A 27,634-nucleotide genomic window follows, 5' to 3' on the forward strand; every position below is an offset into this window, starting at 1 on the left:
AAATGGATCATATCAGGATTTTCAGAGTTCAGTAGAATTATCATTAACTGACTGTCTTGAAGTTAATGATAAAAATCCTTGCAACATAATTTTGGTTTGGTTTGGTTAGTTGTTTTACGCCGCACTCAGCAATAATCCAGCTATATGACGGCGGTCTGTAAGTAATCGAGTATGGACAAGACAATCCAGTGATTGAAATCATGAGCATCGATCCACACAATTGGGATCGATGATATGCTTCAACCAAGTCAGCGAGCCTGACCACCCGATCCCGTTAGTCGCCTCTTACGAGAAGCATAGTCGCCTTTTTCAGCAAGCCCGGCCTTTACTGAAGACCTATTCTACCTCGGATCTTCACGGGTCCCAACAATTCCCAATTTAGTCGCCCCTCACGACTTGCAATGGGAAACAGGAGATACATTCTACACCGGTGGTAAACTTGTAGCTGGAATGTTGCTGAATGTGGCATGAAGCAATATTCAGTCAACCGATCAATTCTTTGGGTGGAGAAAAAGCACAACAACCGTTATACGCAGACATCTTTATATATTTATACATCTGCATTTTTGATAGAGTTTTACGATCCATGGACGAATGGACTTTTTGTTTTACAGACAAATATGTTGAAATTTGACGTTTAAATTTAAAAAAGTGTGTCGCATCTGTGGCCTTACCTTATGCTTCGGTAGGTCCGGCCAAATCATTTGCCAACATGCCGCCTTTATTTTATATGAGTACATTTGACGTTCAACTTAAAAAAATATTTTGTCTTTCACAGTTGTCAGTAACATTAGTCACGTTTTCGTCTACGTCTATGAACTGAGAGATCTAAGTGTGTGACAGCCGTCGCCGTCAGTCAGACATACCGTCTGTTTAGGAACACTGTCGCGTAGGCTGTGGGGTTGTGTAGCTTTTATATAACTCGAATATAACTGTATCATGATTATCGGTTCAAGATATAAGGCGACCAACCTTTTTTAGCTGTTGTGCATTTATAAAAAGTGGAACATTTAGCGAAATATTGATTTTCTGATATTTCCGAACTGTAACCAAGTGGGGAGGCAAATCTCTCCACTCACATTACATAATAACAACCCAAGACCAAGTCCAATTTTTTAAGTATTTGGTGACTCCATCTCTCTCTCGCTCTCTCTGTGTCTCTCTCTCTATCTCTCTCTCTATCTCGCTCGCTTTCTGTCTGTCTCTCTCTCGCTTTATCTCTCTCTATCTCTCTCTCGCTCTATCTCTCTGTGTCTCCCTCGCTTTCTCTTTCTCTCTCGCTCTATCTCTTTCTCGCTCGCTCTTTCTGTCGCTCTCTCTCTCGCTGTTTCTCTCTCTCGCTTTCACTATCTCTCTGTGTCTCTCTCTCTCGCTTTCTCTCTCTCTCTTTATCTCTCACTCACTCTCTCACTCTCGCTTTCTCTATCTCTCTCTCGCTCGCTCTTTCTGTCGCTCTCTCTCTCGCTTTCTCTATCTCTCTCTCTGTCTGCCTGTCTGTCTCTCTCTCTCTCCCCCCCTCTCTCTCTCGCTCTTGTCTGTCCCTGTCTGTCTTCACGGGTTGCTCAGTCGTCTAACGTCTGAGATCTGCATCACTTCGGGCGTTCATCCCACATTAAGCTGTCACGCCGCGATATAACTGGACTACTGTTAAAAGCGGCGTTAAACCCAACTCACTCACTGTCTACTTTAGTGCATTACTCAACTCTTGAATGGCAACTCTCATAAGATTGACTCAGTTCTTCTTGGAGTATTAGAAACGTGATCAGCGGAATTGACTTCCTGATTATGTGTGTTTGACAGATTGTGAAGGTTGGAGTGCTCTCCCTTATTCGTCCTGGCAGACCTCCTCACGGCGTCAGGCCAATCGATTTTATTACGCATAGGACATATGTATAACACGTGAAAAGATGGTACATGTTGTTACCTGCTTGGCGCTAAAACAAGGACAGGTCGGCCCAGTTAGTAATGTCGTAAGTGTGTTATGGCGACTGGGAGGGGGGAAGAAGATGAAGGATCGCAGCGACAACAGAAAATAGGATATTGGCATCATCTTAAACTTGTTGTTTTTGAAAGAAACGCAGTCTCCACCATGTCGAGGCTGTGTTTTGGTGTGTCAAGTGATAGCAGTGACCTGAGCCTATTGCCGTTCCGTGTCGCCATGGTCCTTCTAAGACAATTTTCTGCAACTCGCAGGGTGCTGAGGTTTCACCAAGTCCAGGAGAGATGGGTCCTTATTACCTACATAGATATTCATGTTCCGTCGCACACCCATACAAGAATGAACACAGCATGAGCATTGATGCTCACATCAACTTTGCTCATTTTCAGTCAATCTCTGAATGTCTCTGACAACTGACCGAACAGGACAGGCTCGTCACGAAATGAGCAACTTCAACTAAAACTCGCACTGCTCGCTGTAAACTATTTAACTATTTTAAAGTCTGTCACGTGTCCTGATTAATGGGTTGTAAGTTCTTTGTTCCTTTTAGTTTGTTTAACGCCGCATTCAGGAATATTCCAGCTATATATGACAGCGGTCTGTAAATAATCGAGTCTGGACCAGACAATCCAGTGATTGATGTCATGTTCGTCTCCACCGTACGACAAGCATGGGTTGCTGAAGGATCGTCACTCGTGGTGCGTTATAAACCATATGGGACAATGAACACATGCTTGTGTCTTGATCGTGAGAACAACATACCGGTTAGTCATCCTCTATTGGTTTCCTTCATGATATGTGTATTCTCTATCTCACCATTTACGCATTCTGTCTCTCATGATTTGACAAAATGCAACCACAGCATCGAAGCTACAGGGACAGTAGTAGTTTGAATGTTAAACACACACGCATGTGTATTGTGTATGCACGTCCCTATGCAAGTGCGTCAATCTTGGACGCGACGTTAAATCCTATTTCTCCTCACTTTATAGCTCAGCTAACTTTGATTAAGAGAGCAGGGCAAATGAAAACCGGCTTTTTCCTTTTGCAGTTCAAAACGCTAATATCTGGGGAAAATAAGTCTCGATTAACTGCCGCAACAGATTTCATTGAGCTTTAAAGACAAAGCAGGGATGGAAATCATGACTGAAAATCAGTGATCAGTGTTCGCGAAAAGGGTAAGACCGGCAATCAGACATGGATGTATTTGTGTCTATTACGCCTGTCCCAACATGTAGGATACAGACATCTGAAGAAACGACTGCTTAGAATAGCAATCAGAAGACGATACGGTACAGATATTCACCGCAAAGAGTAATACGCATAATACCGACGGTTTCGTTTGACTTTTATTGAATCATAACCTGAATGTAACTCTTTCACAATGTAACACGGTACTTGTCCCGTGACACGATAGACTTCACTGATTGACGAATGTTTCCCCAAGGCTTAAATTAGCATACGCGTTGACAGTCCGTTTTTTTATAGGCAGGTCTGTTGTATTAAAGGCAGTGAAGGTTTGCCTTCTGTCACTTGTGATACCAATGTCATGAACCAATGAAATGCTCCATTTTAAAGACAAGTATCATGAACAACATTCGTGAAGTCTGTCATGTAAACACGTATTATACGTTTAATTCACGTAAAGTGTCATATACTTCTTCATGAAAAGTGTCATGCAAATCCTCAAGTAAAGGGTCATGCTAATCTGTATCAAGCTGATCATGATCCCTGCCAGCCGGACACTGCCAACACACACGCACAGGCACACGCACACGCGCACACGCACACGCACACACGCACACACACACACACACACACACACACACACACACACACACCAGTGTCAGAGGCATATGTCTCCCGTGTTACAGACACATGTCTCCAGTGTTGCAGACACATGTTACCAGTGTTATAGACACATGTTTCCAGTGTTATATACACATGTCTCTAGTGTTACAGATACATATCTCTAGTGTTACATACACATGTTCCAAGTGTTACAGACACATTCTCCACTGTTACAGACACATGTTCCAATTGTTAGAGGCACATGTTCCAAGTGTTACAGACACATGTTTCCAGTGTTACAGTCATGTCTCCAGTGTTACAGACACATGTATTCGGTGTTACAGACACATGTCTCCAGTGTTACAGACACATGTCTCCAGTGTTAAAGACATGTCTCAAGTGTTACAGACACATGTCTCCAGTGTTACAGACCCATGTCTCCAGTGTTACAGACACATGTCTCCAGTGTTACAGACACATGTCTCCAGTGTTACAGACACATGTCTCAAGTGTTACAGACACGTGTCTCCAGTGTTACAGACACATGTCTCCAGTGTTACCAACACATGTTTCCAGTGTTACAGACACATGTCTCCAGTGTTACAGACACATGTTTCCAGTGTTACAGTCATGTCTCCAGTGTTACAGACACATGTCTCCAGTGTTACAGACCCATGTCTCCAGTGTTACAGACACATGTCTCCAGTGTTACAGACACATGTCTCCAGTGTTACAGACACATGTCTCCAGTGTTACAGACACATGTCTCAAGTGTTACAGACACATGTCTCCAGTGTTAGAGATACATTTCTTCAGTGTTACAGACACATGTCTTCAGTGTTACAGACACATGTCTCTAGTGTTACAGACACATAACTCCAGTGTTACAGACACATGTCTCCAGTGTTACAGACACATGTCTCCAGTGTTACAGACAGATGTATCCAGTGTTACAGACACATGTCTCCAGTGTTACAGACACATGTCTCCAGTGTTACAGACACATGTATTCGGTGTTACAGACACATGTCTCCTGTGTTACATGTAGGTATGGCCTATATAACTTACCATAACATAGAAACGTTGTATGAATAACTATAAAATTAACATGTCAAGGGAGACAAGACAACGTCTCTCTCGTCACTCAAACATGAACTTAAAGCATATCGTCGCTGACTTACGACAGGAGGTTTTGAAAATGTTCCCATCGTTTTCGCCAAGGGTTCTCTGTGCTGGTACTGTAGCCGTATTCTGCGGAGGACTGAGTTGTTTGATGCTGGAGGCGGTCCTACCTGTGTCCAGAATTCACAATGGAGCAGGTAAATGTTCATCATTATCCTAACATCAATACATTCAATATTCCAAACTCGACAAAGCCAAGTTGAGTTTATATTTATGTTATGGGTCTTCGTTAGTCAGTCCCTCTGTCATGTAGTACTGACTTGAAATCTCTACATCGACTGAATATATATATCTATGTTCTGTACGTGGCTTGCCTCAAGGAAGTAAACTTTGAATGTTAGTAAAAAAAATACATCATTCGTGCCAATATATTCTTCCAACAAACCACTGGATATGGTGATTACAAATTCACTTACTAAGTTCGCAATAACCTCCCTTCCAACACAGTAACTACTCCTTGGAAAATACAACATGCTGTGAGGGCATTAGCTAGAAACGGGGTGTTTGTAATCAGTTCAATAATCCAATTTTGACTTTCTAATTTGTCCTACTCTTCTTGTGAGTATTTAACACACACGTACGTTTATGCAACAATATGCATGTTATAGTGATTACTCTGACATACGCTTGGTTGCCCCCGAAGGCCAAGATCCTGCTTATGAACGTCGTATGCTTATAACTGCATTAAATTGTTTATTTGTTTTGTACGCCCTCGAACATAGATATGTAAGACAACGAAGGGGTAAATTCTACTGTTTATGCGTTAATGTTAATAAGGTATTTGATATGGTTGATAGAACAAAGTTGTTATAGCTAGGTTTAAAAACGTGTATCCATGGTAATGTATTTAAATATTTTCAAAGCATGTACAGTAAAGTTAAGGCTTCTGTGAAACATAGTCCAAGTCATTGTACATATTTATTTAATACATCATGTGGCGTTAGACAAGGTTGTATGTTTCACCTTTATTATTTCTTATCTACAATGATACGTTAGTAGATATTATAAAAAAAAATATATAAGTGGCATTTTATTGATTATGTTATTGATGAAATTAGTTGACGTTTGTTGATGATAATGTGAAAGAAACATATCAAGTTAAGAAACATATTGCATCAAATGGGATTTAACTATTAATATAGATACGAGAAAGGTAACAGTGTTAAAGACATGGTGGTATTCTATCACGATGAACGATGGTGCATAATTTGTCAAACGTTAGAAGTCATATCATAGTATCATTATCTTGGCATTGTATTTTCATGTAGAAATATATTCGCTCAAGCTTGTGTCACTTTAGCTGAACAGGCTAACAAGACACCTGTCCCCACCAAGAAAACGATGTTCGAATATCTAAATACGAATGTGAATGTTACTAGTATTTGAAAATACGCGGTTGTAAAATTTTGCCTATTCTGTTTTATGATGCTAAGATATGGTGTACAGAAATAAGAACGCAATACTATACGTACTGTGAATATGTATTGAAGATTTGGTGTAGATCTCCAAATGCTGCTAATAAAGTACTGGATTATATCATGAGTGAGTGAGTGTTTGAGTTTGGTTTTACGCCGCAATATCACGGCGGGGGACACCACAAATGGGCTTCACACATTGTACCCTGTCGAGAATCGAACCCGGGTCTTCGGCGTGACGAGCGAAAGCTTTAAGCACTAGGCTACCCGACCGCCCCGGATTATATCATGAAGTATGCTACTGGGAAAATACCCCAATCAATGTTATATGATGTTATGTAAGTACGGTGAATCAGGCTATAATAATTAGGTATCCTTTGATAGATTTATATTGTTTAGTTGTGGATTTGACAACAACGTGTATTCAGTAAGCCGTTTATGAAACTAATACATGCATTGACATTGCTCTATGAGTATTAGCGATAACATTATTACTATCGCCGCAGGCGACAACATTGCTATTCCTATCAGGGAGTATGTCTTTTATAAAAACTAACTAGTTCGGAACATCCTCAGACCATAAATTTTGTATCACTGAATAAAGGTGAGCTTCTGTACCTATGGTACTCTCGTTTAAGGAAAGTTACATGCCATTGCCGTATAGACCTGTGAATTTATCTTCAGCAACCCACGCTTGTCATAAGAGGCGACTAATGGGATCGGGGGGTCAGGCTCGCTGACTCGGTTGATGCAGATCATCGTATCCCAATTGTGTGGATCAATTCTCATGATATCAGTCACTGGATTGTTTGGTCCAGACTCGATGATTTACAGACATATAACTGGAATATTGCTGAGTGCGATATTGATTATCTGGCCCATACACGCATATGTTTTCCAGACCGTCGCCATGCAGCTGGAATACTGCTGATTGTGGCGTTAAACAGTAAACAAACACACAAACAAACAAACACTACCATATATCAAATGGCTGAAAGTACTTCGCCACAACGAAGTACTACAACTTTAAGTATTTTCCTATATGCAGGCAACTGATATTGTGCCCTGTTTGCACTGGCTTTAATTCTGACTTATTGATATTCACAAGCAGATAAACAGGGAAACATAAAAAAAGTGAACTCCATGCCTCGGCACTATCACATGTTTGGATGCGTGCATTTATTATAGTGATGCTTTATAATTAGATACAGCTAATGCGTGTTGTATAGTGTATGTTTGTAACCCTTTGATACATACTGACTTGAACGCTAAGTTGTTTCAGGTTCCGGACTCGGTGTTTTGCTTCTTCTATTAAGCGTTGTATTGATGGACGTCATAAGGTTAGACCCAAGCCCCCACCACACGTGGGGATCGCTCTGGAAGCAGTATATATGGTTGAAGAAAGGTTACATCAGAGCATGCTTGACACCCAGCTACCTCCCTATCCTAAGAGATGCTATACATCAACAAAGAACCGTTCTAAAAAGTATTCTCAAGAAGGGTTCTGGAACCGCATATGGACGTGATAACGCCTTTGATTCTGTAACATGTCTCGAAGGATTTCGGTGTCAGCAGGGTCTTACATCCCACGAGAACTATGACATGTACATCCAGCGTATGATGCACGGAGAGCCCGATGTCATGTTCCCCGGACAACCTGACTATTTCACTTTGACTTCTGGTACTTCTTCTGGGAAAAGTAAGCTCTATCCCAGACAAATGGCGTTCGATTTGCAGATGTTTACCATTTACAATATCCACACACGGAGGGAGCTGCTTAAGATTCCAAACGTAGGCAAGCTCAAGTTCTGGTTGGACGTGAGGACACCACCGAGTGTCACGAAGTCTCCGAGTGGAGTCCGACAAGGTCCTGCTAGTGGAGCTGGGTCATTCGTCTGTCACTTTAGACCATCACCTGATGCTGCTTACGAAATAAGACAGGAGCATGCGTCTTTATATGTCCATGCATTGTTTGGTCTGACATGTAAAGATGTCACCCTGCTAAGCACCCTCACAGCACCTACAGCTTTGAACTTCTTCAGGCTCATTGAGACACAATGGGAAGCCATGTGTGGAGACATTGAAAGGGGAAGCATCTCCGAGTGTCGTGGCCTGGGGGAAGACTTGAGACACAAGCTTCAGAAGCATCTGGCTGCTGATGCTAGGAGAGCTGGTGAACTAAGACGTATATTCAAGGAAGGTTTCCACAATATTGGGCCACGAGTCTGGCCATGTTTGTCAGTGTTGCATACGGCGTCGTCAGGAGCTTACATTCCAGCGGTGAGAAACTCAGATAGTCGTAATAATTAAATAATTCAGTATTGCAACTACAGTAAACTACGTTTATAACAAACATGCTTATAATGAACTGACGGATATAACGAATTTATTTTTAGTACCGGCCATTTGCTGAATATATGTTGTATATATGTTTATGTTTATATACTACTGTTATAACGAACTAAAATAAGTGGTCCCTTTGAGTTCGTTATAACCGTAGTTTACTGTATATAAAATATCATCTCGCTTAGGGGCTTGCAGTGAGTTGATGGAATAACGCATTATTTTCACGCTAAAATATAGATAGATAATCATTACTAAACAAGTAACGTTAGATACCGAGTTGTAATGAAAACAGTATCTATCGGGGACGAGTGTAGTAACTTATTTATTACTCCCTTAAACTTAGGACATTATCGAACGTCAACGTTGAAAAAAGACGTTGTTGGTATAAGAGTGGTGTATGAGTACAACATTCGTATCTCATGATTCGACCATAGACTGTTCTCTCAATTTTAAAGTGCAACATGGAAATGGAGTGTGCATGTTGCTCGATTACGAGAAATGATTCAACGTCGTCGTGTTCATGATAGTATTAATATACAAACATCACCAAGTTAGGAACGTTAGCATTTAACGGAAATCTATCTTCAAACTCAGTTCATATGATAAATGGGGAGCCGGCGAGAGAATCGATTCATTTCATGTCTAGTCAGTGTTATTTCACAGTTGACTCGCGAACAAATACGTTTGAAATAGAGAGAGTACATATGAAGGGACCCTCACGTGTTTATTGTAATACTGCAAGCATCGTTGCTTATTGAAGTTCAGAGCATCACCTATCATAAACAAAGTATTATGTCGAAAGATCATCACATCATTCGTCTCCTTACGACCTTGGTCTTTGTGTGGTAATTTGAGTGAGACTAGCGCCCCTTGGACCAAGTGGACAGTCGTTGGGAAATAGCCATTCTCCTGTCCACCGTTGCAATAATAATAGGAATTCTTTTAACGCGCTAATTTCCACGCAGCAAAACATGCTCAATGTTCTGACAACAGACATGCATATGTAAACAAGAGCGAAATGTCTGAGTTTTCAAACAAAAATGTTAAAAGTCTTGACTTGCAAATATCAAGTGATGGGTCTGTTTTGAGTGCAATTGGTAGAGTATTCCAATGTTTAGAAGCAGTTACTTGAAAGGTTTGAGCACCAAAGGATTTAACTTTTGGTTTGTCACCAAACCACACGTTTCTAGGTGTCTGGTACACATGGAAAAGGTCGTTGAGATAAGATGGAGCTATTCCATTTACATACTTGTACGTGAGAGTAAGCAACTAGAAGTCAACTCCATTTGCAATAGGTACAAGCCTATGAAGGGATCGTAACATTGAGGATATGTGTGTTTTTACACGTGACTTTGCCGCAGTGTTTTAGACCTTCTAGAGCCTGTTAATTTTATTCTTGGATATTCCTACCAGCACGCTGTTACAATAGCCTGGATAAGACTAGTGATCTTACTCACGCTGTTGTTGCTTTCTCAGTCCCCAATGGACGGCTGGTGCAGTTTAACGGTAATTACAGCCTATTCCATAGCAGATACTGTACAGCTACTGACTCGGATGAAATCACATACCCAACATGACATGACCCGATGAGTCGATCGTCTTGATCGGGGCCACCCGAGCCCACACTGAACCGAGTTTGAAACCGAGTGTCTGTTGACTGCAGATGTTTCTAACTTGGTGAGGGGGCACGGGTGGCCCAGTCGTCTAAGGCGCCCCGATTCGCTGTGCAGAGTTGTGTCCCTTGGGCACGCCAGAAACCTATGATTGTGGGTTCGAATCCCGGTTCGCCACAATTATGTTTCTAGGTTTGTCAGCACCATACCCGTGCTCGTGGGTTACACCGAAGTGGTAAACGTCTGATACCTGCATCACTTTGGGCTTTCCTCCCACATTAAGCTGACACGTCGCGTTATAACTGGAATACTGTTAAAAGCGGCGTTAAACCCAACTCACTCACTCTAACTTGGTGATATTGGTGAACATAAATACTATCATAAAACATGATTTTAAAACCGACATCTTATAGTTGTTTGCTATCAATTTTACTGTTCACTTTATTGTCATGTTGCTCCTTGAGAGAACAGTCTGTGGTCGAATCATCAACTACCAATGCTGTATTCATACCCCACCATTATACCACAACTGTCTTTTTCAACGTTGGAATTCCATAATGAGTAATGAGTAATATATATATACACTCGTCCCAGATTGTAATTGAACACGTTTCATTATCTAAAGAGCGAAAGTTGTAATAAAAAGGATATCTAACGGGAACATGTTTAGTACCATATGTATTTATATTCAAGATCGTTACGATATCTTAACATGGTATATTTAATAGCGGATGGAATAGCGCATCATTGTAACGCTAGTACAACATATATATTAGGCCCGTGAAGATTCGTGAAAGAATAGGTCAACCCATGCTTGTCGTAAGAGGCGACTAACGGGATCTGGTGGTCAGGCTTGCTGACTTGGTAAATGCATGTTATCGTATTCCAATTGCGTAGACCGATGTTCATGATGTCAATCACGGGATTGTCTGGTTCAGATTCTATCATTTTCACACCGCCGTCATATAGCTAGAATATTCCTGAGTGCGCCGCTAAACAACAGCACATGAACTACGTCTAGTCACATATATTGAAGTAGTTTCTCCCGAGAATTTCAAAATGCACATCTCATAGATTGAAACGTCATTTAGTCTCTTATATTTCAGGCGAATATTCTGAGACAAAAGTACATAATAGACGTCCCAATAACCTCCAGCAGACACGTGGCGTCCGAAGGATTGTATGGCATCAACATAGACATCAGAGACCAGACGAAGACGGAGTATACCATCCTTCCTGAACAAGTGTTTTACGAATTCATCCACGAACTGGATGTTGATCAAGTTAACCCACAGTCGTTGCTGGCTCATGAGGTAGCTACATTGTTTCTTGTTTTTTATTCAGAACAACTCTGTCTGATACTGTTAAACTTCTGTCGTTATGCGATGTGGAGGCCTTGTTGCCCAGGGTCAAGTTTATTTTAACGAGTATTATGAGTTAATGTTACTATCGCAATAGTCTTAGAGCTGCAAGTACTATGAGTCTATGTTTAAGTATAGGGGTTGCAATAGTCTTAGAGCTGCAAGTACTCTAAGTCTATGTTTATGTGTAAGAATTGCAATAGCTTTAGAACTCCAAGTACTATAAGTCTATGTTTAAGTATAGGCGTTGCAATAGTTTTAGAGCTGCAAGTACTATAAGTCTATGTTTAAGTATAGGAAATGCAATAGCCTTAGAGCGGTAAGTACTACAAGTCTATGTTTAAGTATAGGGGTTGCAACAGTTTTAGAGCTGCAAGTACTATAAGTCTATGTTTAAGTATAGGAAATGCAATAGTCTTAGAGCGGCAAGTACTACAAGTCTATGTTTAAGTATAGGGGTTGCAATAGTCTTAGAGCTGTAAGTGCTGTAAGTCTATGTTTAAGTATAGGAGATGCAATAGTCTTAGAGCTGCAAGTACTATGAGTCTATGTTTAAGTATAGGGGTTGTAATAGTCTTAGAGCTGTAAGTGCTGTAAGTCTATGTTCAAGTCGAGGAGATGCAATAGCCTTAGAGCTGCAAGTACTATACGTCTATGTTTAAGTATAGGAGATGCAACAGTTTTAGAGCTGCAAGTACTACAAGTCTATGTTTAAGTGTAGGGGTTAGGCCTACCTTTAGAATACAGTATCACGAAATTTTTAAACACGTGACAATACCCTATGACGTAATTTGTAGTATTTTGTTGCCAGTCACACCGGCGACACAATGCCCTGTGACGTCAGGGGTCATCGAGTGTGCATAAGCTCCTCCCAGTGATCTATCATCTCTACACGAAAAGTCATTGAATACGCCAAACGCTGTGGAGAGTTTTGAATATTTGAGAGTACTGAATATAGCCTGCGGCGGCGCATTTTATAGCAAGCGCTAGTTTACGAAAGCACTTTTATTTTTTATATATTTTTTATTTCCTTTTTCTCGTAATTCAAGTGGCTAAAAGGGTTGTAAATGGGAACTTATATACATATATTATTTTGTCGGTGCATTAATTTTCATTATTATGCACAAGAATGTAGTTTATTAGGGATATTATATTGGCGCTGAACACATCCAAATATCGCTAGTGTTAGGGTAGGTTACCCGAACTCTATCCTTAGCCCTTGGATCCCCTTTACGATCAATCACCCCTTTCGATCATTAGGGTTAGGTACCCGTTTAGTGGCTATTAGATTACCCGAATTCTGTCCTTAGCTCTTGGATCCCCTTTACGATCAATCATCCCTTCACGATCATTAGGTTAAGTAAATCTACCCGTTTAGTTTCTATTATAGACTCTATAGTGGCTCCTAATATTCTTCACACAAAAACATCGCGTTAAAAGAATGAAATGGTTTTGTGTCGAATACTTTGGCTACTGGAAACTGTCCTGGAACATTCACACAAGCCACTTTCACCGGCTACATTTTTTCAGTACTGATTTAAAAGCGAACTCACCGTTGTGTCGTCATTAGCCTTGCACATGCCTCCCTCGTTCCTTACTGTTATCCAAATCATCCTTACGGTGTTCCCTACCACACTTTTCTGTCACAAATCCACCCGACGAATTATTAAATAACACGTCATTCATGCGTACTCGCGAATTCGACGTCTGACGTTTGACGCCTTGAGCCGTTTTCAGTTCGCGCCATATCGGATCATTCCTCGCCACTCGGTATCTTGTAGATTACGGAATGGGACGAGTGTGCCAAATGGCATCGGGATCATTCGTAAGTGTCAAATTCCGACGGATTCTCACAAAAACTGGTTGCTTGTCTTTGAGACATGTGACCTACGGCAGAGACCGTCCTCACGAGAAGTTATGGTACTGTATTTTAAAGGTGCTCCAGGGGTTGCTATAGTTTTAGAGTCGCAAGTGCTGTAAGTCTATGTTTAAGTATAGGAGATGCAATAGCCTTAGAGCTGCAAGTGCTGTAAGTCTATGTTTAAGTATAGGAGATGCAATAGCCTTAGAGCTCCAAGTACTACAAGTCTATGTTTTAGTGCAGGAGTTTCAATAGTTTTAGAGCTGCAAGTACTATACGTCTATGTTAAAGTATAGAGGTTACGAGGGTTGAAGTTCTGAACCTCACATAGAAGGAAGTGCTCAAGGGGGAACTCTTTTGTTGTGGACATGACATGATGTCATAGAGGGATACCCACAAAATTTGGAGTCATTTGAGTAAATTGTTTCGCTGTGATGTGTCAGTAAAATAAACAGGGGTCTGAGGCAAACTTTGAGGAATGTGCAGTGTAGAATCATTGTGCCGTCACAACTGGTTGTGCTGTATGATGTCGCAATTGCCAGTGAAGCCAACGGTAGAATCATTGTGCACAGTCTACATCGTCTGGTGTAGAATAATTGTGACGTAACAATTGTCCGAGGCGACTCGTGCAGGAACCTCGTGGTTTAAATTTTGTATTGTGTGAACCCTAAATATAGATAATGGATGAATTTGTATGCAGTTTCAATTTGCTGAGTTAGATATGGAATGACTGGAACTGGAATATTGTCAACTGGCACCAGTCGTAGTTGGAGTATTGCTGGGTAACAAGCAAACACTATTTGGGGAAATTGCGTGAATGGCGGGTTCTGCCGGTAGAGCAGGATATGCTTTCCCTTTTCGCGAACACCTGGTGTCTTCACTGGTTTACAGTGGTCCATTCGTATGATTTTCACCACTATTTTGCCTTTTACCCTCAATGGAGTCTGCTTCGGCAGGTAATCGAGACTGACTATTCCTGGCTATAACGTTTTCTGTTTACAACTGTGTCTGTAGGTGGTTCCTGGGCAGAGTTATGAGATGGTTATTACCAACTGGTCTGGACTGTACAGGTATAGGACAGGAGACATCATCCGGGTTACCAGTTTCACTGGCCAGGCCCCCAACTATGTTCTGCAACAACGGTGAGTAGGCAGCTGTATGCTGCACCGTGCTGTTGTTGGACTCTCAGCTCTTCATGTGTTAATCATGACATAACTGTTGCTGTGAGCTGTATTTGTGAATAATTTGTTGACAGCGAAACGAAGTTAACCTGGGCGATAGCATTAACAGGGAAATTGTTAGGATTTTTGTAGATTAACGAATCGTGGGAACAGACAGTCATTTTGTTCCGGGCAGGTGATGTACCGGATTGTCTTTTGATATCCAATATATGAAAATGAGTCGAAAAGTTTGAAATTCCGAGACTTATTAAACATACCAACACGAGTGGTGCTTCGGAGTTTTAAACTTTCATCGACTCATGTTGATATAGTGAACACTCAGGTTAGATTCTGTTTAACGTCCAAAATTATTCATCCAACTTTTCCAGTTGGAAACAATAATAACCAGTGTATGTGCATGTGTTGAACGGAAAAAAAGACTAACCACATTCAGCGGCAGAGCGATGAGTGATTGAGAGAGAGTGATAGTGTAATTTGATTGTGGCGTCATGGTAACCGATGACTTTACAATGTTCTGCAAAGCTTTGTGATGGAATTTCATCGCAGCGATATCTCTTAAGATATCTCCCAGTTCATGGGCTTTAGTGTTATCAAAGCTACGCAAAACCAACACTTCAACTTTCAAAACCCGTTCATATTCATTTATGTCCCCGTATACGCAATGTCTTAAGCATGGCTCCTTCTTGACTCTGACTGTAAATGGGTCACCGACAATATCTGCAAGAAATCCGACGTTACCCAAACAGTCAATTTGTTTAAGAACATCCTCGATTATCTGGTGCATTATATATTCATTCTTAAGATTCACTTTGTATTTCCTTAGGTTGATTGAGGTATGAATCGAAAAATCGACGTGAAACAGTTTGAACATTGGTTTTTCGATTCATACCTCGAAGATCCGAAACAAATACACGGTCAGTCCTTAACTTTTAATTAAATTCGACAATGGAAACACGTGTTATCTGCAACAGTTTAATAAAAAAAACCAATTGTATAAATCAAAGTAAAAAAGACGAAATTGACAAACATTCTCGGTGCAGGAATACAACTGAATCAGCTGATTGGTTTAAAATTTATGCACATATCTTGACACGCCCACAAAGTCAGTGGCCAAACGACGGGGAGTGGCATCAAACAAAGTTCACAGGGCCTGCCAATCAAACCAAGTTGCGAGAAGAAGTGCAGCTGTAACGAACCGAATCAAATATGTCTGGGAGAAGGCGGCTGTTTCAAATGGCATGGTCAGTAACCGCGAGATTCAAACATTAGTTCCCTGAACACGGGATGACACAGTTGGAAAAATACGATTGTTTAAATGAAACACGAAGACGTGACATTTGAACCAGGTTAGCGAGCCTGCACGTTTGATGTTTTATTCCTTCTCTGCCTTCGTCCTCGAATGGTGTTTCAGACGATGAATATGCATGAATTCCGCTAAAACATCCTGTGCGGGATGATACACATGAGCGGAAAGGAGTTTATCTCGACTGTATGTCTCCCGACATTCCCTAGTGGTGGAACTAGTACGCTTCAGTGGGCTTGGCCTAATGTTTAAAATTCATTGGGAAATGAATGCAATGCTACGTGACCAATTCAGCTAATCGGAAAGCAGAAATTACGATGATTACGATTACAGTTGCCTGTCGTATTAAATACAACTGGGAACGTTAAGTAACGCCACTTTCTAAATACTCAGAAAAACGTGTTTATGAGCTAATACTCGACTAAGTGAGTCCAAACAGTTTATTTTAGATCTGCAGTACGCCAAACGTACGAACAGAAATCAAATTTGGCGCCACACACTACTTAAGCCGAACTGGGTCAGGTTCTGCAAGATAGAGGACAAAACCTTCTCAAATTGCCATGCATTCACCCTTACCCTTTCTGGATGTAATTCAGACCGCCTCCGTGGTTTAGTGGTAGAGCGTCCGCCCGGAGAGCGGAAGGTCCGGGGTTCGATCCCCGACCGCGTCAAACCAAAAGACGTTAAAAGATGGTACTTGTTGTTACCCTGTCTGGCGCTCGGCATTCAGGGGCTAAAACAAGGACTGGTCGGCTTGGAGTCAGTATACTGTGTCCGAGTGTGGTATTCATGTTAAACTGCGGCATGGTATCTCTGTGAGCTAGCACTATAAATCGGCATTAGTCCGGACAAGTACAAGCAGCCACACACACACACACGTACATGCACGTCGCTATATAAGTGCAATAATCTTCGACGCGTTGTTAAACCCCATTTCACCTCACCTCTGGATGCAATTCTACTTCCGTCGTTTTAAAGTGCCAGGTTTCACCTGTAATGCTATCACTGTTGTATCCCGCAGGAGGGGAGACGGGTATGACAAGTACCCAGAGTTCATGTTCACTGAGGCTGTTTTAAAAGCTTCCAGAGCTTGGACGTCAGGGGCGATGCTCAACTACATGGCTGCCGGCAACATCATCGTTGAGGAACTTACTGGTAAGAGAAAACAAAAGGTTGTTGTTGTAGGAGGAGGTGGGATATAAACCCTTTTTGGCCCAATTGAAATGTCAAATCTTAACGTTTAGGAAATTTGGAATAATATTACGAAATGTACCAGATATATTCAAATGGTAAACAAGTAGACTTTTTTCTTAGTTCTGTCGATGCTCATGTAAACAGGAACAGCTAAAAGAGACGAAAAGGAGACATTTTTTCCAACCTCAAGCCCTTGGCCTAGCATGAGTCTTTACCCTACGTATATCCTGCTTTTACCTTACGTATATTGTGCCTTTCCCCTACGTATATCCTGCATTTACCCTACGTATATCGTGCATTTACCCTACGTATATCCTGCTTTTACCCTACGTATATCCTGCATTTACCCTACGTATATTGTGCATTTACCCTACGTATATCCTGCATTTACCTTACGTATATCCTGCCTTTACCCTACGTATATCCTGCTTTTACCCTACGTATATCGTGCATTTACCCCACGTATATGCTGCTTTTACCCTACGTATATCCTGCATTTACCCTACGTATATCCTGCATTTACTGTAAGTATATCTGTATTTACCCTACGTTTATATCCTGCATTTACCCTACGTATATCCTGCATTTACCCTACGTATATCCTGCATTTACTCTAAGTATATCCTGCCTTTACCCTACGTTTATATCCTGCATTTACTCTAAGTATATCATGCATTTACCCTACGTTTATATCCTGCTTTTACCCTACGTATATCCTGCATTTACCCTACGTATATCCTGCATTTACCCTACGTATATCCTGCATTTACCCTATGTATATTCTGCATTTACCCTACGTATATCCTGCATTTACCCTACGTATATCCTGCTTTTACCCTACGTATATCCAGCATTTACCCTACGTATATCCTGCACTTTTTTACATTTAAGACTGAGCTGTACACGAGTGTAAAGTCCAAACCATTCTGATGTTGAAATGAATGACTCATGTGAACTCATCTGCCATAACCTTGTCTACAAAATATATTCTGATTTCTTAAATTATGCAGGTCATGTTCTCCCAAACAGGTCCGTAATCATAACATTGTCGTTTCACAGAAGAATCATTAATTTACATTTCTGACCACGTGAGTCAGTTTTACAGTAATGGGTGATTATCGGGCGCACGGATTTCATGATTCACTCATATATTGATGCATCGCCACCTTACACCTGAGCATGCAGAACACGATTCATCGATCCATGTACTGCGATTCTTTCTTAACCCTGTATCAATTGTCAAAATATGAGAGTGTGTGAGTATGGTTTTACGCCGCTTTTAGCAATATTCCAGCAATATCAAGGCGGGGGACACCAGAAATGGGCTTCACACTTTGTACCCATGTCGGGAATCGAACCCGGGTCTTCGGTGTGACGAGCAAACGCTTTAACCACTAGGCTACCCGACCGATCCCCAAACATGATAAGGTTTTAAGTATATCTAAGCCAGATAACAACTCGGAGTAGCGTCACTCAATGACGCTCTTTCCTTTCTGATAGTTCCTGAAGATCTTTTCTGCGCCTTGCTAAAATAACAGAGGGTTTGGAGGGCTTGCCCCCAACACAACGACTTGAAACAAATGCTATTGTAAGTGAATTTACTCACTGACGCGGTTGCCGTACGCCATGATGGAACCTCTAATTTCCAGTTATATTTTTATGATAAATTATAATATTCAATTTTTATGAATTGCATTGATATTTTGATAATTTTGAGGTTTATTCATTTAAGGCAATACCAATGTAAGTGGAGTAATTATTTTGAGGTTCAACGCCCTATTTTAAAAACAGTCACGCTGTTGCGACCTGGTTTATTACTCGCATCAAACATAGCGGATATGTATCCGTTATTCTGTATGCATCCCGCGATGTTCTTTAACTGTAGGTACATGGGGATGGCAAACTGATTTGAGGGCTGGTGTTTGGTAGCGAGATGGGAGGTCAGAGGTAGGATACTTCTAACGCAGAAGTGCCCCTCACGGTGCAATGGTGTAATTGGTATTACTACAATTTGCAGGTGAACTATCCACGACAGCGCACGTGTATGTCTTCATCGAACTGATTGGTGATGGAGCTTTGACTGATGGTGAGAAAGATACGGTATGTAGATACAGTTTCAGGGGTAAGTTAAGACGAAAACCCGAAGTGATGCACGCCTCAGACACCTACCACTTTGCTGGGCCTGGTGCTAACAAACATAGAAACATAATCGGAGAGAAATGGGCGTATTAAATGTCAACTTTGAACATCAAAAGATCCAATACCTATGGGTATATAAGTGAATTGAAGACAATAACCTTAAATTGTTCAGCAATACAGAGTGTTGTGTGTCAGGAGTCAACCTGTGACTATACACCTGCAACCTGTGACTATACACCTGCAACCTGTGACTATCGACCCGCAAAATGTGACTTTAGACACGCAACCTGTGACTATACACCTGCAACATGTATCTATACACCTGTATCCTGTGACCATACACCTGCAACCTGTGACTATACACCTGCAACGTGTGTCTATACACCTGCAACATGTGACTAATATACACCTGCAACATGTGTCTATACACCTGCATCATGTGAGTATACACCTGCAACATGTGTCTATACACCTGCAACCTGTGACTCTCGACTCGCAACCTGTGACCATACACCTGCAACCTGAAGCTATACACCTGTAACCTGTGACTATCGACCCGCAAAATGTGACTCTAGACACGCAACCTGTGACTATACACCTGCAACCTGAAGCTATACACCTGTAACCTGTGACTATCGACCCGCAAAATGTGACTTTAGACACGCAACCTGTGACTATACACCTGCAACATGTATCTATACACCTGTAACCTGTGACCATACACCTGCAACGTGTGTCTATACACCTGCAACATGTGACTATACACCTGCAACATGTTACTATACACCTGCAACATGTGACTTTACACCTGCAACATGTGTCTATACACCTGCAACATGTGACTATACGCCTGCAACGTGTGTCTATACACCTGCAACATGTGACTATACGCCTGCAACATGTGTCTATACACCTGCAACCTGTGACTATACACCTGCAACATGTGACTATACACCTGCAACATGTGACTATACACCTGCAACATGTGACGATACACCTGCAACCTGTGACTATACACCTGCAACATGTGACTATACACCTGCAACATGTGACTATACACCTGCAACGTGTGTCTATACACCTGCAACATGTGACTATACACCTGCAACGTGTGTGTATACACCTGCAACATGTGAGTATACACCTGCAACGTGTGTCTATACACCTGCAACATGTGACTATACACCTGCAACGTGTGTCTATACACCTGCAACATGTGACTATACACCTGCAACATGTGTCTATACACCTGCAACATGTGAGTATACACCTGCAACGTGTGTCTATACACCTGCAACATGTGACTATACACCTGCAACATGTGTCTATACACCTGCAACATGTGACTATACGCCTGCAACATGTGTCTATACACCTGCAACATGTGACTGTACACCTGCAACCTGTGACTGTACACCTGCAACCTGTAATCAAACACCTGCAACATGTGTCTATACACCTGCAACCTGTGATTATACACCTGCAACCTGTGACTATACACCTGCAACCTGTGATTATACACCTGCAACATGTGACTATACACCTGCAATCTGTGGCAATGTGGGTCGTGATTGTCTTTGCACCTCCAACATGTTAACGTTGGTTTACATTTTCTACACACCTGCAACATTTATCACTGTGGGTCTACATTATTGGCACACCAGAATTTATGTATTAATGTGTATCTCGTTGTCGATGCAACATGTAGTAAGGCGGGGCTACATTGTCTACACACCTGCAACCTCTATTTATGTGAGTCTTTATTATCTATACACCTGCAACATGTATGAACATGGGTCTGCATTGTCTATACATCTGCGGCCTGTACTAATGTAGGTCTACATTGTCTATCATTTGACACCTGTGTCAGTGGGGGCCAGCATGGTTTATCATTTGACACTTGTCAATGTGGTCCTACATTGTCTATCATTTGACACCTATGTCAATGTGGGCCTACATGGTTTATCATTTGACACTTGTCAGTGTGGTCCTACATTGTCTATTATTTGACATCTATGTCAATGTGGGTCTTACATGGTTTATCATTTGACACTTGTCAATGTGGTCCTACATTGTCTATTATTTGACATCTATGTCAATGTGGGTCTTACATGGCTTATCATTTGACACTTGTCAATGTTGTCATACATTGTCATACATTGTCTATGATTTGACACCTATGTCACTGTGGGCCTTATATGGTTTATCATTTGTCTCGCCGACTTTTTTTCTCTGTTGGTTTGTGGTCTATCTTTGTTTGCTGACAAGTGACATTGGTATCGTTTGCAGATCGATGCAAGTCTTCAAGACACCCAGGATAGATACAAACGGTTCCGATCCAGTGGAAACTATGCCCCTGCAGCAGTAATACAAGTGAAGCCTGGGACCTTTGAGGAAGTGAAGAAGATTCACATGAAGCTGAACCCTGACCTGTACGCCCAACAGTTCAAGTACCCGAAGTTCATTAAGCATAAGGACGTTGTTGCTTGTCTCCTGTCCCACAGAGTCCGGTCTCCCAGCTGACCTGCTGATCTTCTGACGTGCCTGTTGTGTGCTAAATCATGTCATCTGCTGATCTTCTGACGTGCCTGTTGTGTGCTAAATCATGTCATCTGCTGATCTTCTGACGTGCCTGTTGTGTGCTAAATCATGTCATCTGCTGATCTTCTGACGTGCCTGTTGTGTGCTAAATCATGTCATCTGCTGATCTTCTGACGTGCCTGTTGTGTGCAAAATCATGTCATCTGCTGTTCTTCTTATATGCCTGTTGTATGCTAAACCGAGTCCATCTGCTGAAATATTAATACAATTTGGTGTCAATCTCACTCAACTTCATTGGTGTGTGTGTTAACCGTGTTCAGTAGTTTTGTAGTTTTGGAATAAAGTAAGTGAGTATTTTATGTCGCTTTTATCAATATTCCAGCAATACGGCGGGGACACCTTAAATGGGCTTGACACATTGTACCCATGTCGGGAATCGATCCCAGGTCTTCGGCGTGACGAGCGAACGCTTTAACCACTAGGCTACCCGATCGCCCCTATAAATAAATAGAATGTATGAGATATGAAGTATGCAAGATATATGAAGTTTATAAGATAGAAGACACATACAATGTATTTAAGTGATTGAAAGAGGTTGGTTTAACGCCACTTTGAACTGTATTCCAGTTATATCATGGCGTGTCAGTTTAATGTGGTAGGAAAGCCCGATAACATATTGGAGATTCTCACGAACACGGGTATGGTGCTGGCAAACCGAGAAACACAATCGGGGCGAACCGGGATTCGAACCTGCGATCATTTGTTTCTGACGTTCACTCCGATTAACAGCGCCTTTGGCGACTGGGACACCCCTGCCCCCACGATGTATATGAATATATATATTGGTTGGTTTGTTGTTTAACGCCGCACTCAGCAATATTCCAGTTATATGTCTGTAAATAATTTAGTCTGGGCCCGACAATCCAGTGATTGATATCATGAGCATCGATCCACGCAATTGGGATCGATGACATGCATCAACCAAGTCAGCGAGCCTGACCACCCAATCCCGTTAGTCGCCTCCTACGACAAGCATAGTCGCCTTTTACGTCAAACATGGGTTGCTGAAGACCTATTCTACTCTATCTTATATAAGATGTACACAGTGTTTTAAGTATATGGCGTTTACGATGCACATGGTGCATGCATAGGTATAAAAGGAGTGTAAGGTTTGAGGCGTACAGAAGGACGATAACACACTTTTTCACTATGTTACATTCAATAGATAGGATGAGCCGACTTTCAAGCCATATTTCTGCCCTTCAGAAATTTCCCCTCTTGAGTGATATTTTCATACACTCATGTTTAGTTTCCTGCTGAGCGTGTTGTTAGCATGAATTGTATAGATTGAGGTTGAAACATTACTCATTAAATTTTATCACTTTAAATCATATCATATAACGGAAACTTGATGTTGGTTTCACAATTGAAACAGAGCTGAAACATTGGCACATGTGTAATGATTTCCTGTACGATGTCGATACCCTCTCGAAAACTAACAGATACTCTATTGGTGAATATTACTTCCTGTTACGGAAAGCAACATATATAATACATAGTCCACCTCTTTTTGGTTATACGGGAAATGCATCCTTCCCTAGTGCTATACTCCCATCATAATGCATGGCTTTTGGTGTTATTAAACAAATCCCACTCATCGTTTATTTCTTAATATTACCATAAATGTCCACAAGATGCACACAAAATGCAATAAAACTGTTCTAGGTTGTTACTTAAGCATTTGTTAAAGTTGACATGTAAGTTGTCGAGTATTCTTCTCGGAATCCAGATTGAGCTTAAGACATTTTGTAAGAAGTTTTGTAATTCGAACCACAGTTTTAACCTCGTGTTGTTTATACTCGTCAATATTCTTCCAACAATGTTAATCCCCGATAATTGTTTGGATCGTTAACCATTAGTCTAACATGGTCATAGACATCTGAGGTAAATCATAAGTTAATCCGTGCAATTTTGAAACGTGGGGGATGACAAAAGACATGGCTCCACATTCAACTACAATCCTAACACAAAATGAAGTATCTGTTAATCTGAAACATGGAGACTCAATTGAATTAAGTCATATTTACATGTGAAATCTTGTCTTTGTGTCCTGAATGACCAGCTCACTTCACAAATGTAGGCTGGGAAACAGCTTAAGTCTGTCACAACTAGATTGAAGAAACTTGTGTTGAACGTTAACGTTCAATAACTCATTCTGGATAACTCATTCTGAATAACCCATTCTGAATACAGCATATTTTAACTATGTTAGTTGGCTCAATTTTGAATAAATGTTTGTTAACAATAGCATAAAGGAAAAAGGTTGATTGACGCATAAAGCAGTATATGAGGTGGATAATGTATCAAATGTGTTAATGTTAATATGAGGGATTGAGTGAGTGAGTTTGGTTTAACGCCGCTTTTAACATTTATATCAAGGCGTGTCGGCTTAATGTGGGAGGAAAGCCCGAAGTGATACAAGTCTCAGACGTTTACTACTTCGGTGAAAACCACGAGCACGGGTATGGTGCTGACAAACCTAGAAACATAATCGAGGCGAACCGGGATTCGAACCCACAATCATAGTTTTCTGGCGTGCCTGAGGTACGCAACTCTGTACAGCGAATCGCGGCAAGTTAGACGACTGGACCAGCAGTGCCTCCCAAATGACCATGAAGGGATGATTAGTTTCCTGCTGTGCATGTCATCATGACAGCAAAAATTAAGGTAACCGTTACAATTCTCTACAGTTCATTCAAATGATTTATTTCAGAGCTTTGGTACTGAAAAGTTGCACATGCTTTCCTGCATGATTTGGATCGTGATGTTTGCACCAACATATGCATTAGACTAAATTTCAGATAATACTCTCTTGACTATTACTCCCTGTTTTGAAAAGCAAAACAACTATATGTTTTCGTTTGTTTCGTTATAAGTGAAAGGAAATACATGACATTGTATTAATGTAGACTAAATTGCGTTTATTGACCTGAGGGTGTAAAAATAATATCTAAAGCGAACCGTGGTAATTCCTCGGTGCACGTGGGTAGGGCGTCATTCTTGATTTTGACATTTCAGTGAAAAGACGTCAAATCTGACCTAGTACTATTGTTCAGTTTCATTATACATAGCAATAGGTAAGCTCTTTATGCGTGCTTCAGTGTAGTATTATCGATGAGAGTGGAATCGCGTCGTCTGCAGCATGGTGAATGTCTAAGGGTCATGGTCGTGCTTCAAACTATCAGAACTCAGCGAGAGGTGGTCATGATGTTCAACGTGTCTCAGTCTGTGATTTGTAGACTTTGGGACAGGTTTCTGCAGATACCAAAAATCTAATGTACATGCTCCTCGACCACGTGTTGTACCACCGTTAACAAATCTGCATATGCTTGCCCGACACAAATGCTGTACGAGGATTACAACGTGGGGAGTCGCCGATGGTCTCGTGTAATGTTTTCAGATGAGTCCAGATTCAATCTGTATTTGCTGGATAGTCGTGGGCGTTTCTGGAGTCGTCCTTATGAACGTCAAGCGAACGTCAACGTAAGGCGACGTGACAGATTTTGGGGTTGGTCTGAAATGATATGGGGCGGGATCACCCTGACCTCCAGAACGCCACAGCATTTTGTCATTGGAAGAGTCACTGGAAGTACAACCGAAACAACAAAAGTACTGGCGCGAGTAGTTGTGCCGTTTGCGGGCTATGCTTGTCCAAGTTTTGTCGGGAACGCTCGTTCCCACCGTGAATAACTGAATATAGCAGCAAAGCATCACAATAGAGGCCAGTCATGCGTCCTGACCATTCCCCCACAGAGGACATCTGGGACATGATCTGACCTTACGCTGACGTCGAAGGCCACCTGGAACGTCGCCGGAACTGGGCCATGCGCTGTAGGAGCAGAGGACCAGACGCCCTTAAAGTGTCATTGGGAGATTGATTCGGACTATTCGGGGTTCTCTCAAACGTTCATGTTTTGACCGCACACACCTGTCACCTTACAATACACCGCCAACATGTTCTGTTGATTGTCTTGTGCCATCTAGTCCTGTCTTGTTCTTATAGCCATCCATTAGCATCCCAGATGCCTGTCTGTGTTTCTGTAATCAACTGTTATTTTCGAAAATGCAATAATTCTTTGGCAAGTATATTTAAGCCAAGTTAACAAGGTGACAAATCCTCATTGTGAACTACTTAACCGGCGAGGTATTGATGGACGTAAAGCGTTGTGTGTACATGTTGCAGAGGATTTTCATTCTGTTAAAATCCATAAAAAAGGGGGGCGCTCATCTTGCCACATTCTGTATTATCGTTGAAATAACTAGCCTAGGTTAATATGTTAACGTGAATGGAAAAAAATATTTTAACAATTATAAAAAAATTGTTTTTATTGATTAACCAGTAGATAAAGAAGTTATTAATTAGAGATGAGGAATATACGGATATTTTCATATGCGCTATGCTCAAAATAAATTTAAGCTTTTTGTAGTTAATTAACGCCGGCATTATTCCAACTATAAGACGGCGGCCTGTCAATAATCATGATTGACCAGGCACTCCGTAAGCACTGACATGCTACATGGCATGCATGCTACATGCACATGCCACCCAACACCCTCTGTCCACGCACCTTACTCCCTGTCATCAGTATTTACTGGTGCCACATTTCCTTTTGAGCATGCTTGTAAAATATATGTTTTCACGCATGATTTGGACTTATGATGTCCACAGTAACAAGTGATTTGTTCAACAATGAAGATAATACTGTATTGAAGAGTATAACTTCCTGTTTTATGAAGCCAAAAATTGTATTTTGTATAGGTTGCGTGGAGAGATAACGCGTGGCGAAATTTAGCAAGCACACTCGCAAGGATACCTCGCCAGATTGAATCCCATGTCAAACGTTGATTCCCATGGCTCTACATTCAGTCAAGTTTCTACTAATTTGATATAGTTCATGAATATGTGTTTTCGATTCATGTAATGACACACTGAAGATTACATGGCAGAATATTGTTCACACAACCCGGTACTTGGTACTGGGACCTTGCCGGCGTACAGATGTGCCCTGAGAAATTCCGTGAATAGATAATTCAGAACCAAATGTACACAATAAAATGTTGATGTTTGAATGAGAGATTTAGTTAGTTTCCTACAGTTTCGCTTTGAATAGTATTTATATCACTTTTTATACATCAACGCGTTTCATTGTGGGAGAAAATCGGGTTTTAGAATTTATCAGTAGAATTTTAACAATAATGAAAGCCGGTATGATGCTTATACATTTATGAACAAAATCAGAACTAAAACTGGATCTAAACCCACGATCATAGATTCCTGGTATCGCCCAAGGGGCGCAACGCTGCAAAGCGATAAACGTCGACTTAGTTGACTGGGGCATCGATGTTTTGACTTTCCATTCATCAAGCAGCGTAGGCCATAGGCCAGTTCTACAGTGTGTACGGTGTGAGCGGGTGTAATGTACAATGTACAATATAGATGTAATTTACACAAGTCGCAAGTTGTAAGTAAAATGGTTAAATTCTGGACAGTGGGTAAATCGGTTGACGTCATCAAAATATTAAACATATCTAATTTCTGATTCAAATAGAATTTACGTGGTGCACACTTAGACCTTAAATGGTGGGGATATGTAAATGTTGATCATGCATTTATTTCCCAAATTAATAATATTATTAGGCGTCATTGTTTTGTTTAAAAAAATATAACATTCCCGAAACAACAATCACCTGTAAATAATCGAGGAAGC

At 41.2% G+C, this 27,634-nt stretch overlaps 1 protein-coding gene across 1 annotated transcript; it reads left to right on the forward strand.

The window, feature by feature from the left end:
- Positions 1-4,928: 4,928 nt before the first annotated feature.
- Positions 4,929-21,848, forward strand: LOC139457837 (uncharacterized). The gene is made up of 7 exons (XM_071239185.1): positions 4,929-5,049; positions 7,610-8,607; positions 11,393-11,599; positions 14,523-14,650; positions 17,014-17,147; positions 19,204-19,286; positions 21,615-21,848. The coding sequence occupies exons 1-7, from the start codon at positions 4,929-4,931 to the stop codon at positions 21,846-21,848; spliced, it is 1,905 nt and encodes a 634-aa protein (XP_071095286.1).
- The last annotated feature ends 5,786 nt before the right edge of the window (positions 21,849-27,634 follow it).

The sequence above is a fragment of the Haliotis cracherodii genome, unplaced genomic scaffold (assembly GCF_022045235.1).
Source record: "Haliotis cracherodii isolate W230 unplaced genomic scaffold, xgHalCrac1.p SCAF_12, whole genome shotgun sequence".
NCBI classification, from domain to species: Eukaryota; Metazoa; Mollusca; class Gastropoda; order Lepetellida; family Haliotidae; genus Haliotis; species Haliotis cracherodii.

What these genes read in the sequence shown, in the direction of transcription:
- LOC139457837 (XM_071239185.1), top strand. Translation starts at nt 4,929, where the DNA reads ATGTTCCCATCGTTTTCGCCAAGGGTTCTCTGTGCTGGTACTGTAGCC. An exon ending in CAGAATTCACAATGGAGCAG is followed by an intron (nt 5,050 to 7,609) that starts GTAAATGTTCAT and finishes AAGTTGTTTCAG; the next exon opens with GTTCCGGACTCGGTGTTTTG. An exon ending in CTGATGGTGAGAAAGATACG is followed by an intron (nt 19,287 to 21,614) that starts GTATGTAGATAC and finishes TATCGTTTGCAG; the next exon opens with ATCGATGCAAGTCTTCAAGA.